The sequence below is a fragment of the Ruditapes philippinarum genome, unplaced genomic scaffold (genome assembly GCF_026571515.1).
Source record: "Ruditapes philippinarum isolate M1 unplaced genomic scaffold, ASM2657151v2 ctg9172_1_1_1_1, whole genome shotgun sequence".
Classification (NCBI taxonomy): domain Eukaryota; kingdom Metazoa; phylum Mollusca; class Bivalvia; order Venerida; family Veneridae; genus Ruditapes; species Ruditapes philippinarum.
This window is the reverse complement of record NW_026861649.1, coordinates 1-16,781: the sequence shown is the minus strand read 5'-3', so window position 1 is coordinate 16,781 and position 16,781 is coordinate 1. Positions and strand designations below refer to the sequence as shown.

Below are 16,781 nucleotides of genomic sequence, written 5' to 3'. Positions count from 1 at the left end.
AGTAGTGTTCAGATTAAATCTGAACAAGACCAGAGTTCTGCAGGTAATCAAAGTCAACAGCAGAGCATTCTACAGACGTGTTTAATAGAGAATCAAGTGCAGTCAGTTGTTGGTAGCCAGACTGTCAGTACAGTCTCCGAACAGTCGTGTGTCAATCAGGAACTTCAGACAACTCATTCACAACCTTTCAGAAAGCCAGAGGTAAGATTCTAAGATATGGCATAACCATAGTGGAAAATTTGGCACTTTATTGCACATGGCAGTTATAATTGGTATGTTAAAATACTGCATGTTCTAATGTCAATTTACATTGGAGTATCATAATGTTTATATTAGGTCTGTCATTGATGGAAAGTCAATACATTGAGAGACAAATATCGAAGATATACCGACTTTGACAGTAGAAACAATGAAAAACATTTAAATATGTGTTATATCACTCCACGTGATTTTGTCACTATAGACAAAGAAGGAAAAAAAACGGTGTTAAACTGCCAATAAACATTGGTTAGGGACTACTTGTATATGCGGCTTTTATGTTTTCACCCTCGATTGTATAGTTTACAAAGCCTTCTAAAGCAACAATAAAAAGCATTTTTATTTATATTTTCAGTTCTTATAATGTTTTCTTTTCATACAATACCGAAATAATATCTCACATAGTATTACACTAACAACATGAAACTTTTTAGGTAAATAGATCTCATTGAATAGAATTGAAGTACAAAAGAACCATAGCTCTGTCTTGCCTATTTTTGGAGTTATTGTCTTTCATTTTTACGGTTTGAACTTTGTCCGGGACATAACTCTAAAACTATAAGAGATATCAACATGAAACTTTGTAGGTAGATAGATCTCATTGAGTAGAAGTGCTTTACTCTGTCTTGCCTAATTTTGGAATTGTTGCCCAATGTTCATTTTTACACTTTGAACCTTGTCTTGGACATAACTCTAAAACTATAAGAGATATCAGCATGAAACTTTGTAGGTAGATAGATCTTATTAAATAGATTTTGGAGGAGTTATTGCCCTTTGTTCATTTTTATGCCACCGCAGCATCTATAGATTATAAATTCCATGCAGAAATCTGGTTGCCATGGCAACCAAAAGGAATTATAAGAATAGATTTAAAAAATCTTCTTGTAAAGACCCAAAAGGCCTAGAGCTAAGATATTTTGCATAAGGCATTGTCTGGTAGACCTCTACCAAGATTGTTCAAATTATAGCCCCCTGGGGTAAAACCGCCCCGGGGGTCATTGATATTCACTATATGTACATATAGTAAAAACTTGAAATACCTTCTTGTCTAAAGGTACAAGGCTTAGAGGTTTGATATTTGGTATGTGATATCATCTATAGGTACTCTACCAAATTTTGCCTCTAGTGTCAAAATCAGCACCGCCCTGGAGTCATAGGTTTTCCTTATATGTATATAGTAAAAGTGCTAAAACTTTCAAGTAGACAGAAAAGTGGCACAACAATTCAGTACGTAAACATAGACTAATACATGTTTATCAGCCAAGTGGGTCAAGTGGTTAAGGTCGTTGACTTCAAACCACTTGCCCCTCACCGCTGTGGGTTCGAATCCTGACAGGGACTTTGGATTCTTTCATAACACTGCAAAATTTATATTTCAGTCTCTGGTTGAAGCTTTGCTAAGAGGAAGTGTTGTGATCACCCAGCCAACTTCTGGTCAAAATCAGACTGAGGTTGCTATTGTAGAGATAACAGACGGACACTTGAGGGCATTAGCGGATCAAACCATCGTGCATGCATACGCACAAAATGTAAAGTTTCTTTGAAACATTTATTCTTATGTTCAATTTATCAAATGAAAGAGACACACACACAATCAGTTTGAGGTTTTATGCAGCTTAATGATTTCTAGCTTGACTATTCAAAGATTAGTGGGACTCAAGTCAGACTCAGTGTAACATGTCTGTTAAAAATTTCAAAAATATCTATTAGCTTCTCCTCAACCTCTAACGATATTTGCTTGAACAACTAAATGATGTCATAATAGGTCACTGTCAAAGGCCCATAAATTCTGGTGTGGATTTTGACCGAGTAATTGCCCTTTGTGAACTTAAAAATTCTTGGTTGAAGTTTTGCATGCAACATCATTTGTCAAAACTACTGTTAACCTGAAACTTGCCTTTGAGATCAATATTGGAGATCACCTTCCAAGGCTCACAACATGGCTTTCAACTGAATGAGGGCCCATTGTGAAATTTCTGCTTTAAGTTATGCATGTAACATTAATCTTTTAAAAAAAAGTTATTTCATGTTTTTGGAGTTAAAATTGAAGGTCACTTTGCAGGACCCATAAATATGTCACCTTGTGAACTTATAAAATTGTCTCAACAATATCCATGACATTTTTTGGTCTAAATCTTCTGCTTTGTTAACATTATCCAGGCTCAAGCACTGATAATAAATTGAGAATTCTGTTTTATTGATAGTGATTGATTTAGCTTACCAGAGCATGTGGTGCTGATAAAAGTTTTAGGATCCTTGGCTTCTAATTTTCTCAGTTTGTTTTTCTGACACTAAAGGTTAAAAATTATGTTACGTAACTTAAAAATGCTGGTTAGAATTTACAGTAGTTGTATGTTGGTTACTTATATTAAGTGATGTGATCACATCATGGACTACAGAGATGTATTCCCTTAACAGACCTAAATGTTTGCATTTCATCTTTAATAAGTCCCATTTTAGCTACACTGGAGGAGCTACAGGTTTAACCTCGGTCCTTTGGTTTGTGCGAAGTAATGTGAATACAGCCATTAGTAAATAAGTTCTAAAGCTACTGCAGGTTGATGATGCTTGGTTTGTAAATAGAGGACTACTAGTATATCTTCACTTTAGTGCCATAACAGGTAAACTCCTATTAAATATTATAGGAGCTAACCCATTACTACACCAAGGTGATGATATGGTAATACAATACAAACGCTAGTTTGATGATACCAAGTTTGTTGGGTAGAGGACAATATGGAGTTATTTATGAAATTTCCATCAATCTATGTACATCTTTATATCTCACTAACCATTATTTAATAATATTTGTTTTGATCTCTACATATGTCTTATGGCTCATAAGTTGAAGTAACTATCAAATATCCATAACTCAAGTTTTGATTTTTGATTGAATTATGGCCTTTTTGTGCCCCCACTAAAGGGTTGGGGGCATTTAGATTTGCTCTTGCCTGTCTGTCCATCTGTTCTCCTGTTATGTCTCATGTACCTCTAAACGTGATTCCGCTAGAGTCAACAAAATTACAGGAGTGTTGATCAACATGTGAAGTGGTGCATCTGGCGTTTTGCATGTAGATAAATTTCGTTTTGTCAGAGTTATTGCCCTTGACTTTCTATAAATTTGCAATGTCCAACTTCTGTTGTGTGCAACTCAAAAAGTATTTGATCTGTAGTCATGAAACTTTACAAAAGAATTGGTAAGCATGTGAAGTTGTGCACTTTGGGTTTTGCATGTGGACATATTCAGTTTTGTTAGAGTTATTGCCCTTAACTTAGTAAATATTTGCAATTTTCAACTTGTGTTGCACATAGCTCCAAAAGTATTTGACCTGGAGTCATGAAACTTTACAGAAATGTTGGTCAGCATGTGTAGGTGTGCACCTGGGGTTTTTGTGGATTTATACAGTAATTGTAAAGTTATTGCCCTTGACTTTGTAAAAATTTGCAATTTTCAACTTGTGTTATACATAGCTCAAAAAGTATTTGATCCAGAGTCATGAAACTTTGCAGAAATGTTTCAGTTTTGTCAGAGTTATTGCCATTGACTTAATTTCTGGTCAGCATTTGTAGTTGTGCACCTTGGGGGTTTCTTGTATATTTAATCAGAATTTGTAGCGTAAATTCCCTTGACAAAAAAGTTTCAAAATGTTATGTCATGTTTTACAGGAATGTTGATCAGCATGTGATGCTGCGCACCTTGGATTTTGATTGTGGATTATTTCAGTTTTGAAAGAGTTATTGCCCTTGACTTAGTATAAATTTGAAATTTTCAAATTGTCTGATGTATAGATAAAAAGTATTTGACCTTAAGTCATGAAAGTTAACAGGACTGTTGGTCAGTATGTGTAGTTGTACAAAAATCAGTATGTCAACATAAAAATTGGATGTTGTTTTTATGCCCCAACCACTCATGGGTAAAGGGAGTCATGTAGAATTTCCTTTTGTCTGTCCCTCTATCATATTTTCCAGCTGTATGTCAGTAGACAGTGAATGATGGGGGCACCTGTGTCCTATGCACACATTTCTAGTTTTAATTTTGAAAAGTACTGAGCAAAGTTGCACCACTTGAAACTTTAAACATGGCTGCAAGATCATAATTTGTTGTTATTTTACAGTGCATGTAACTCTGACATGGACTTTAACAGAATTATGACCCTTTGTTGATTTCGTGTACAACAAAATCAGTATTAAAACTAGTTACAAAGGTCACTTTCCATGACCCATAACTCGATCTTAAATTTTGAATGGAAAATGGCCCTTTGTGTACTTAAAAGATTCCAAGGTCATTATACAAGGCTCATATCAATGCCATTTATTTTGAATAATTCCTTTCTCTTTGTTATTTCATGTCATGTTGATTATATTTAAATCTAATTAATACAGAAATTGGCATGATTTTATTTTTATAGTATGTTTGACTGACCTCCACTTGGGCCAATGATCAAAGAAAGAAAACCTAAAATTATGTGTTGTCTAGGTTTCATTATTGGGCTTTTGATAACTTACAGTGATATTTCTTGTTATCCAAACATTTTTTGTTAGTTCAAGGTGCCATAAATGTACTTTCATATTTATTTTTCAGCAACAATGGCCAGTGGAGAACATGTAGTTGAAAATCTGTTTGGATTTGCTGAGCTCACAGGGGAAGCATCTTCAACTTCCTTTGATAGAAAGTCTGATGATTCTCAGAAGTTTCATTTTGAAAAGGAAAAGATAAAGAGGGATACAGATGAAGTGGTAGTTCCTATATTGTTTGAAAAATCAGGTGTGAAAAAGTATAAAGTTTTGGCACGTCATCAAGTTGAAGATGATGAAGATATCAAAAGACCAGATAGTTCAGAAAGAGAGTCTCCAAATAGTGAGGAACAGAGAAAAGAAAACATTAACATTGATCAAAAAACTGAAAAAATTCAGAAATATAAAACAGAAACTGTTGGGCTTGTTAAGAAGTCAAAAGTTAGAAGAGTAGAGAAAAAGAAAGAGTCCTTGATCAAAGATAAAAAAGGGAGCTTAAATTTAAGTAATTTAAAGGGTAAATTAAGTAAAGTACATCGTTTGAAATTCGAAGGAAAGAAAAATAAGAATGATATACAAAAAGCTGAAAAATCTTGTGCTAAAGACCAAAGGGCAATAAATTATGAATTTCGTGATGATTCTGATTCTAATTCTGAGCTTCAAATAAATAGTACAGACAGAGGTGTGAAAAATGAAAACTATGATAATAGTATTGCAAGGAAAAAAGAAAATGTTTGTAAAAACATAAATTCAGAGAAACAAGAAGTAGTTCAGAATCCATTTAAGGTAAAATGTCATGTTAAGTTAAGGAGAGATCCTTCAATTGAAAACTTTTATAAAGCAAAGTCTGATGAAGTCCATAAAGATTCAATTGAACCTGAACTTTCTGATAGTGTTTTTAGAGCTGAAGAAGAAAATGAAGTCAAAGGTGAATGCACTAGCAGATCCCCATCAGTTGAAATGAAATCAATATTAAGACAAAGCAGTTCAGACGATAGTTTATTGAAAGCAGATGATATGGTTTATAATGTTGATATACAAGTACGAAAAAGTGGACGCCTTCAATCTGCAAAATGTGCTTCTCGTTATCGGGGAGATTATGGCATAAGAGTAGATACTTACAAACAGTTGGTAAATAAAACAGCAAGTAATTCTATTGAAACTGCTGAAAAACAAGGAAGCGAATTTGACCTATATGCACCAGTTACAGATGACATTATTGAAAATGATTTTGCAATCCAAAACAAAGATTTACTTAATGAAAAAGCTACGGAGGCACAAATTAGAATTGATATGGAGACAGTCAACCCAGAAGAGTTAAAAAATAAAATTGGTTTGCCTTGTTTCGATCGATCTAAAAGTAATGAGGAAGCAGCTAAGGTGCAAGTTGATAAGATGAACATAGAAACTGATAATCTTGAAAAGTCATCAGATCAGTTCACTGTCATAAAATCTATAAGAGATGATAATTTGATTTTTGATAAAAATGGACGTATGCTTACAGAAGGTGATATAGGTAGTTTAAGTATAAAAGATTTTGATAAGGACTATGGGATATGTTTAGAAGAAACTGGATTGAACCAAGAGCCTCACACAATTCAGTTAAAATTAAGCACAAGTGACAGTAATAATACTGTAGAAAAAGATGTTTCTGAAAATAATTCTAGTGATTTATTGAATGAGTCATGCCAAATACATGCAGATAGACAAGTTAGATCACAAAACAGTGCCTCACATATGAAAGCAAATGAAGATGTTACTAATCTGTGTAGTTATGAAGTAAATGAAGTAAGGAATAGAAATTTTGCTCAAATTGATAGTAAGGTAGTAGAGACAGAGTGTTCCGAAGTAGCTTTTCAAGTGCCTTGTTCAGACATGGTGGAAGGAAATAAACCATGTACTTGTGATAAAAGACTTGACAATAATTCATCTCAGAGTATTGAAAATGTAAAAAATGGGGTATGTGTGAATGATTTTGCATCTAAAACAAAAAATGAAGTAACTAGTCAAAAGAAAGGGAGTAAAAATCTGCCTGAATCTCAAAGGGCATTTGGAAAAATGGACGACTCTACAGATACTTTACAAACTAAATCAAAGTATAGTGATAAAGAATCATCACACTATGTGCATTCTGTGGGAAAGTCTGTGAATAAAATGCAGAATAGAATTAAAGGGAAGAAAAGGGTTGTTGATTTGAGTTCAGAATTGACAGAAAATGACAAATCGCCTGAGTGCTCCCCAGTTAAAGACCCTACAAAGATTCTAGAAAGTTTGAGACAAAGACTTTTTGAAAGTGCTGGAGCCAATTTAGTTGCAGCAGATAAAGCAACCAAACAATTTGAAAGCAAATTGATCTCATCTAAGCAAAGGCAAAGTATGATGCATATTAATTCCAAAGAAACAGTTGATCTTGATAAGGATAAACACATTAGAGAAAATGATTCTTCTACAAAATCAGGAAAATCTACACCAAAATGTTCGACACCTAGACAAGAAGTTGAAAAAGAAATTCTTGAAGAAGTAGCTAAATCTCTTAATGTATTGCATCAGGCAAAAAGAAAGTCTGAAAATTTCAGTCAAGTTGGGCCTTTCAAAAGACAAAAATTTGAGGATAAAAAATTCCTGCTGAGATCCATGATTAGAAAATCTGATGTTGATCCAAGTACAGCATCACATTTTCAACAAGATGTTTTGGCAGCAGATGATAATTGCAATGAAAGACATTTTTATGCACAAAGAATGGCTAAAAGTACTTGTGAAACTAAAAGTTGCCCTACAGAAATGCTTCAACAAAATAATAAATCAAATGATATGAACATGGAGAAAAGAGACATTGAGCAAGATAAAGTTAATCCAAAACTTAAACCAATTAAGTGCTCAGCTTGTAGTCATATATTTAAAACCAAAGATCTTTTGAGAAAGCATTTTCCCTGTAGAATAAGGCAAACAAGGACATGGTCACAGAATAAGTTAAGGCCCAACCGTGCTGTGAAAAGAATTGAAAATGGGTCTAAAAAATTTGTATGCAAATTACCTAAAACAAGTAAACCAGAACCTAGCAAATCAAGACCTCAACTTCTTACTTACAGAAAAACAAAATTCAGGAGAGTTAAAGGGAAGCGCCGTAGAAAGTTATATCAACTTATTCAAGAACTCAGACAAAAGAGAAACCCTGTTAAATGGCGCCATCTGAGCATACTGTATGATGATCTTTCATTTAAAGAACAATGTTTATACAAGCTTGGTTTGATCTGTATTGGTAGTGCAGCCGAGGGCCTTGAAAGATATACTGCTGAAGACATTACCGTATTTGAACAGCACAGGGCAAAGGAAAAATGCCTCACAGAAGATGCACGAAATTTTGTACATTCCATTCCTGACATTTCAAAACCATTATCTGATTTAAATGTAAGTACTGAGCTTAGTACTGATAACCAAGAATCAGACTTTTTTTCACCAAAACATGTGATAAATTTTCCTCAGGAAAGCCTCCAAGAGGCAAACTGTGATAATGACATAGTAACGCAAGAAGAAAAATGTGGTGCTACAAACCAATTTTCTGTTGATAAAACTAATGAGAATGGTTTAAAGGAAATTTCTCAATTAGAAACAAAAGACAGGAACAAACCAAATATAGATCTCAGTCATGTATTATACCCAGGTATTGAAGTAAGTGAAGAAGAAACCAATATTGAAAAAATTGTAGAACTTAAAGATCTTGAAACATTCAATGCGAATATAAGTTTGCAAGAATGCATTGAAGTAGTTCCTAACTCAGAAATTGATGTGGCTTGTGAAAATAATGTTAAATTGACATGTGTTGAAGAAATTACAACTCTAAAAGATGCTCAGTTAGAAACATTTACAGAAGTTGCTGAAAGCTATCATTGTTTTGATGTTGCACAAGAGCTGTCACCAGAAACTAAAGAAGTGGTTTCAATTAAAAGCTGTACAGTTAAAAATCCTCTGAAGAAAGCAGATGTTTCTGAAATAATTATTAAAGATCTTGTAGATATAAATAAATCCAAAATTGTTGAACCTATGGATAAATCATGTGATAATAAAAACATAGTATGTCAACAAAATTCATTGAAAGAAACCTCCAAAAGTGAATCTATGTTGATGAATGAAATTATAAATACTAACATATTATTGACTCATTCTGACATGTATATTGAGAATGCACCAATTGTGAAAGCACATTCTGATAGTAAAGATGAAAACATTGAATATGGAATTTTGACATCAGAGGAACCAGCACATATAGAGTCACCTTCAAAGAATGTTGAAACATATAAACTTACGAAAAAAGTATCAGCAAAATTCAAATGCCCTGCTGTACCAGATATTGAATTGTATCACCAGACAGCAGTAATAGATGATAAGCTTCTTGCTGCAACACAACATACTTCACAAAAGGAAATATTGAACAATGAAATTTCAGAATGTCCTGGTACATTATCACAATATAAAACAGACTTAATTTCTAATGTTTTACTTCAAGCAAATGGAAATTTTAATGGCATTTTGAAAAATGTTGAAGACGGTGACGATGGAATCACTGATATTAGTTTATCAAAAGTTGAAAAGACAGATGATATTGATGGTAAGGATGAAAATATGAAAACTCTTTCACCAGTTAAGGGAATTTTAAAGAAAACATGCCCAAAGAAAGAGAATGCTGTGTTAGCAGTTCTTGAACAAGATGATGGATTGTCTGGTGATGAGCACACTGAAAAGTCCCCAAAAAAGAAGAAAATTGATTTCAAAACATATGCAAAGAGGAAGGGATTGATTAAAGATGATGATGTGAAGGCCAATAAAAGTAAACAAGTGGAATTACACAATAATGAAAATGTCATAAACAACAGGAAAGATATCGATGATAGTGATAAAGAATGTATGAGGTCAGAGCCAAGCCAAGAGATCGAAGATGGTTTATTAGGTCGATTACTAGATGCTGTAAATCTCATAGACAGTATAATAGAGGAGCACAAAGAACAAACAGATTTAGAAGAAAAGGCAGATTCATACAGCGCCATTACTCCAGAGATGGCATTTAAAGCCTTAGTTGCAAATAATACAGCAGAAGACAATGAATGGGAAAATTCAGTTAACAAACCATATGATATTGAAAGAATATACCCATATTCTGGAATTGATGAGAGAAGCTTAGATGAAGAAAAGATGCATTCAACCTATCTGTCAGGAATCAGTGATGGTGACTTTTATGAACATACGAGTCTTGACAAATGTCCAACTGACTTATTGAGGAAGAATATTTCTAAATGTACTGAAAGTAATCAAGATGAAGTCTTACCTTGTGCATATTCTGCCATTACTGAAAATCTTGAGAATGTCAGTCTAATAAGCATACTGAATAATGATGAGATGAAAAGTGACACTGAAAATATTAAAGAAGATGATAATGATAAGGACTTAGATGAAATTATTACCAGATCCAGCAAAGATGAGCAGCCTTTGACTTTGATTGAAGTGGATACTAACATAAGAAATGTTAAAGTCTCGCAATCTGAAATGCCAATCAAAGAAGCTAAGATGATTGAAAATAAGCTTATGACTGAAATTGAAAGACAGGATGAAGCAGTGTGTCATGAAAGAATAAGGAGAAAAGATAGTAAGAAATATGAAAAAAAGGAAAGTGAAAGTAAAGAAGTTGAGATAAAGTATACACATTGTAATACCAAACAAGGTACAGAAAAAATTGTAACAGCTACTAATCAGTGTTTGCTAGAGGAGAAAAAAGTCAGTCTAAGCCAGGAGGATGTCTATAAAAATGTAAATCTTAAAGAAAAAACAGAAAAAATATATGTAGACAATGAGAAAGCTGATAAATACTCTAATCCTGAAATCTTGAAATCACCTGAATTGTTAGAGACAAAAGAAATGAAAAGTGTAAATGAAAATACTGCTATTAAAGAAAGCAAAAGAGATTTCACCATTAAATATGAAATGAATGGAATTGTAGTGAAGGAAAATCTGCTTACTGGAGACAAAAATGTTGTTGAAAATAGCTCTCCATTTAGAAGTTCTGCTGAATCAGAGAGTAACTGTGAATCAGAACTAGATGTGTCATCAATTGCTGACAATGGTTTAGGTTTTGATAGAACTCTACATTTTCCAGTGGATGGTGATGTTAAAGTATGCATCAATGATTTTGAAAATGTTGAGACTGATGCTATATCAAACAATGAAAATGAATTAGAAGTTTCTACAGTGAGAGATAGCCTTAAACTTTCAGGTGGAGAGGAATTTTTTGAAGAAGAGACAAAAGAAGAACCTGACCACATTCAAAAAAGCAAGATGACACTTGATAAGCTCACAGAAGTAGTTGTGCACTTGAGGAGAGATGATGTGGTAGATGAAAATGCTCTTGAAATAGAAGCAGTTAATGATGATAATTTACCTGGCGAAAATATTTCAGATGTACAACTATCTGTTAGTGATATTTTTGATCAAAATACCTCAACAGAAAATGTTAAAGATGAACAATTGCAAGATGAAAAAATTAAATTCGCAAAAAAGATGCCTGATGATAACTCGATTGGATCCCCACCTGTTTTAGAGAAAGTGGAGGTATCTGAAGAAAGCATGGATGACCAAGATGAAGAGCTATCTTGTCCAGCAACAGAAATTTCAGTGGAAGGAGAACCTCCACTTTTAGAACCTCAGCATTTAGATAAAGATGAACATGGCAAATCACAACATTTGAAAGAAAACACAAATGAATTATCTGAGCTGGAGATGAACAAATTCAAACAAGACAAGTTAGTAAGACAAGAGAGACATTTTCTTGATATTCTAAGTATAGTTAGTTCTGAAACAAAAGAAGCAAATATGTTTTCTGCATTAGGCAACAAATTAAATAACTTTGAAGGAGATGGTTTGTCACAATCAGAAAAAGTTCGTAATGTAGACCTTTATAAAGAAGACTCACCTTTTAATGAAGACATTGGACGAAATTTTTCAGATGTGATAAGTGAACCAATAGAAACACCAAAGTCGCCAAAGTCAAAGTTACAATTTCTCTTTGATAAAAGTGAAAGTGTTGATATAACTCTAACTCAGATTAAAGATGTTTTATCACCTTTTTCTAAAAAAGGTAAAAAGAAGTCAATTTCAAAAGAATCTCTTTTAAAAATTAAGTCTGGGATTGCAAACCTGTTATTGAAAGCTGAAAATCCAGCTATAAAATATCCAGCATGTTTAAACAGAGATTCTCTTCTTAGCATTACAAAAAATAATACTTGTGAGGAAACGTCAGGTTGTAAAGAAGATGAAGCTGAAACAGAAAGCACATGTGATGAACGAAGCATTGAAAATGTTGAAATTTTAAGTGATGGTTCTGAAGCAGAAGTTACTAAAAAAGAACACATAAATGAAGGTTCTGTTACAGATAGTATACTTCAGATGCTAGATTCTCTGGAGGACAAAGGACGTGTTGCTGAGAACATGTCAAATTTGTTAAAGATTTTATCTGAAAATCTAAGATTTCTCGGGAAAGGTAATATAGAAGATTTAAATTCTGATTCTGACTATAGTTACAGTGAAGAAACCAATCTAATTTGTACCAGTTCAACAGAAAATACACAAAGAGAATTAATTGCAGACTATCTTGAAGAGGGAGAACAGCCCCCATCTTTAGATGATATTCCAACTGCAAGCAATTTAGAAAATGCACATGTCATTGATTTCTCAAAAGGTAATGAAGTCAATTCACTTGAGACAATTTCAGTTTATAACAAGATTGATGACGAATATAATTTAGGTAAAAGAGATTCACTTATTGATAAAAATGAACAAGAAAGTAAAAGAGGAGTTGAGAAGGAAGCATTTTTTCACATTGAATCTAATAAATGTGCAAGAAAGATAGAGAATGAAGTAATAGATTCAGAAACACTGATGAGGGACAGTAAAATGGAAGGGATTTTTAAGACTGGCTTCAATTTTGAGAGTTCTGAAGACAGCCTTACATTGACTTGTGACCATACAAAAGATGATAAACGAAAAGCTACAACTATTTTTAAAAGCATTACGGAGTTAAATTCAATAGAAACAGATGAGGAATCAACAACAGATGAGCCGTTTGATCCAGTCTCAATGTCGGCAAGATTGTCAGAATTAAAGTTACTTTCAAAAGACAATAATAGATGGGAGTTTAATTCTGATTTTAATTCAGATGACGAAAAACTCGATTACTATGATTCAGATTATGAAAATGATGCTGAAACACAAACTGGAGATGCCATAGAAGTTACAAGAGAAGAGGTAGATTTGATGAAAGGAAATCACATTGAACTTGAAGGAATCAAAAGTGTTGATTCTAAAATAAAAGAACATGTCACTGATTTTTTTGGGAATCAAGATAGTGGTAGTGATGAAAATGATGAATATATATCAGATGGAGAAATATCAAACAATGAAAAATCTAAATCTGATTTGTTGACCCAGATTAATGTTATTTCAAAACCTAATAGTAATCCCAATTATGATAAAGAAACAGAGAAAGATAAGCAAAATTTGCTACAAACCATTGCCAATAATGCTGAGTTTATTAAGCAAATTCCTCAATCATTTGCTATAAAGTCACAAACAAACACTCATTTTGATGATGTGCCTGATTCTCATAGATTTGAAGAGTTTGAGAAAGGAACTACAAAAACTTTAGAAAATATAGAAGAGGATCAATCCAAAACTAAAAATATAGAAGACGATAAATCAAAAACTAAAATGATATCTGAAAGCTCAGCATATTCTTCGTCTGAACACATTCAAGATAGATACAGGGTTGATAATATATTCACAAGCCTTGAGAAAGAAATCAAACAAACAGTAGTATATACATGTTCTAACACTGACCAAAAGGAGCATTTACTCACATTATCAGGTGAATTGCACGACAATGAAAACAGTGATAGTCATTCGTCAAAAGCAGTTAAAGATCCTTTATCTGATCTTCAAAAAGACTTCAGTGATGACGAAATTTGGAAGAATGAACATTGCCAGACTGACAGTCAAACTATGAAGTCTACAATTGGAAGTTTGAACAAAGTTGTAAGTATGACTAATGTAGGTAAGGACAGCATCTCTGTGGCAATTGAAGCAAAGGATAACTTAAATAGTGATAAGAATGTATCAGAGTGTATTGAAGACGATGGTGATCTTAAGTTAATATTGGAAGTAGATGTACTAAATAAAAATCAAGATAAGCCAGTATTAAGAAAAGAAGGGGAAGAAAGCATGGGTTTGCAGGATGATAAAATAGTTGATGGAATTGAACACAACCAGAAACTTACAACTCAAACTGTTTCAGTTTTATCTAGAATAAATGAAGACACCTCTGAAACAGTGACATATGAAGAAAATGTAGATGTTGAAGAGGATTTATGGGGGAAAAATAATGATGAAATAAACAAGGATAAAGAAAAATTAGATGGTGTGAGAGTGAATGAAGAACATAAAGCCTTTCATACCTTAGCTCAGGTTGATAAGAATGAAATTGATGCAAGTTTTATTACAAGTGACAAAATGTCATCTTTGATAAAGGGAAATAGATCTCAAGGTTTTATACAGGAAGATGGTTTTGAAAATACTGATATATTTATTGATAAGCAAGATGCTACAACATTAGAAGTGATGTCAAATGAAGATAAAAATACAGTCAAAAAGGGATCAACATCATTAAATATTGATGATGACTTATCAGACAATTTCTGTGAATCCATTGCTGAGAAAGTAAAAAGAAAGCAAAGGGAGAGAAGCAAATCTGTTTGTTACAACTTCAATCCATGGTTGTATTATAGTGCTGCATATGTAAGGGAAGTAACCAAACCAGCAAAAAAAGAATTTAGTGTCTTTAGAAGTTCAATTTTAGAGAAAAGAGCCAGAGAAAAAAGTTTTTCCCCAGACAAAGAATTGTCATGTTCAACAAGGAAGAAAAGAAATAGTTCAGTCCCTAAGGAAGACAAATATGAAACTGAACATGAAAATGATCACACCAAAGGTAAAAGAATGTTTCATGATCAACATTCAGCTTTTCAGATAAAGCCCTGTTCTGTACTTATTAACAAATTAGGAGAAGATGCAATTCTTAGATATACAAGAAGGAAAAGAAAACTTGAGGAAAGTACAACAGAAAGCAGGCCACCAATAAAAGTAACAATTAAATTGAGTCAAATTGTGTATCCCCCTCCAAATTCTCCATATGGGTCAACTTCAACCTCCTCTGATAATTACAGGTCTGGTTACGAAAGTTGCAGTGAAGAATCTGAAACTGACACTTTGTACGAAACTAAACATGACAAAGAATTTGCACCTAACCCAATGATAGTTGAAAATGTACGAGATGTTAATGGTAGTAATGAAAAAGATAAATCTGAAGTAAACAATAGAGAACCATTGAAGATCAAAATAAGAACATTACGGCCTAAAGTGAGTAGTAATGAGGAAAATCAGATTTCAGTTGGTTCCTTTCAAAAGAATGAACAAATTGATGATTTTGTGGGAAGTTTTAATGAATTATCAAGTGAAGGCAACACAGGGACAAGCTCTTTAGAGTTACTTGAATCTGAGGTTCTTCTTGATATTAAAAGAGAGTGTGAAAAGGTGAAATCCAGGGAAGACAATGTCATGTTTTATTTAAGTGAAGCCGATAGTGACAAGGAACAGAAAAAATCAGCGCAGCAAATATCTGAAATGAAGGACAAAGATGTACAAGGAACCTTTGGACTTAGAGTGTTCTCAAAAAGCTCAGTACAGGCTGAGTGTGGAGAGTCAGATATAGACTTGAGTGAATCTGACACTGATTTCACTGATTCTGAACTTCAAGAAAAGATTGACAAAATTCTGAATTCAAAAAGTAGGGATGATTGTTCAGAAGTAACTATTAAAGATGATGAAAATAATAAAAAATCTTTGCTTAAAGGTAAAAATCCACTTATTAAAATGATAGTAAGTGATTTGCATCTCAGTGAAAGTGAATCTGGGTCTGAATATGAAAATAATGTCAAAACTGATGTGGATATTAAACATACAGAAAAAAATATTTTGCAAGAAAATGCTCAACTGGAAGAGTTAAATCTTCAAGAAAGTAAGGATTTAGAATTAGAGGACAAATTATCACAAGATAAAGTGTTGCCTCTGCTGAATGTTACAGAGAATATTACAAATACTGAAGATGAATACATTGATAAACATATATCTGAAGATACTGTACATGTCACGGAAAAATGTTTTGAAACCATGATTACTAAAGACATTGAACCCAATCCGTCCAATTTAATAGAAAGAAGCACTTTTCATGAAGTAACAGATATAGGTGTTCTGCAGCCAGAGCAAGCAATTGCATCAAGTAAAAGAACTAAGCCTTCTAAGCAAGATGATCTGAAAAGTCCCGCCCTAAACATTGCCAGCCTTCTTCCGGATGAAGGCCATGTTGTTGAACACAAAACTCCTGTAGTAACAAACACAAAAATTGTTTTGGAACCTCTAGATTTATCAGTGAATTCAAAGAACAGTGTACATATATCAGCAGGGTTATCTTATGAAGAAGAAATGGGAAAAAGAAGTAATATTACAGAATCTGTAATAGATCTGTATCCAGACAATCCCAACCTAAAGAATGGACCATTGATGCCAAGGAAAACTTTAAATGAAACAGTAGTAGATAAAGACAAAGAAAGAACTAAATTAAGTGTTGCAGCAGCTGACTTAAAGGTTTATGACCACCATTCCAATGATAAAATACTTAATTCTCAGGAAATACTAAACAAAGACAAATGTAATCAACAAAACAGTGATGAAATTCAAGAACAGATTATTGGGGTTGAATTAGATTCAGATTTAAATGATGCAAGTTATTATGAAAAAACAGATTTAGAAATCGGTCAAAAGACTGATGTTAAAAATTGTCCAGAAGGCAATGATAATGCGAATGGTATAGATATTCCTGAAAAAGTTTTAGAAAGTTCTCAAACTTTTGAGGAATG

At 33.2% G+C, this 16,781-nt stretch overlaps 1 protein-coding gene across 1 annotated transcript; it reads left to right on the top strand.

Moving 5' to 3' along the window:
- Positions 1–1,646: 1,646 nt before the first annotated feature.
- LOC132716412 (uncharacterized) lies at positions 1,647–16,778 on the top strand (the record flags this gene model as incomplete). Its single annotated transcript, XM_060699683.1, is given in 2 exon segments — positions 1,647–1,787; positions 4,841–16,778. A coding segment is annotated over 1 exon segment (11,933 nt), but the record flags the coding sequence as incomplete, so codon positions are not given.
- Between the last annotated feature and the right edge of the window lie 3 nt (positions 16,779–16,781).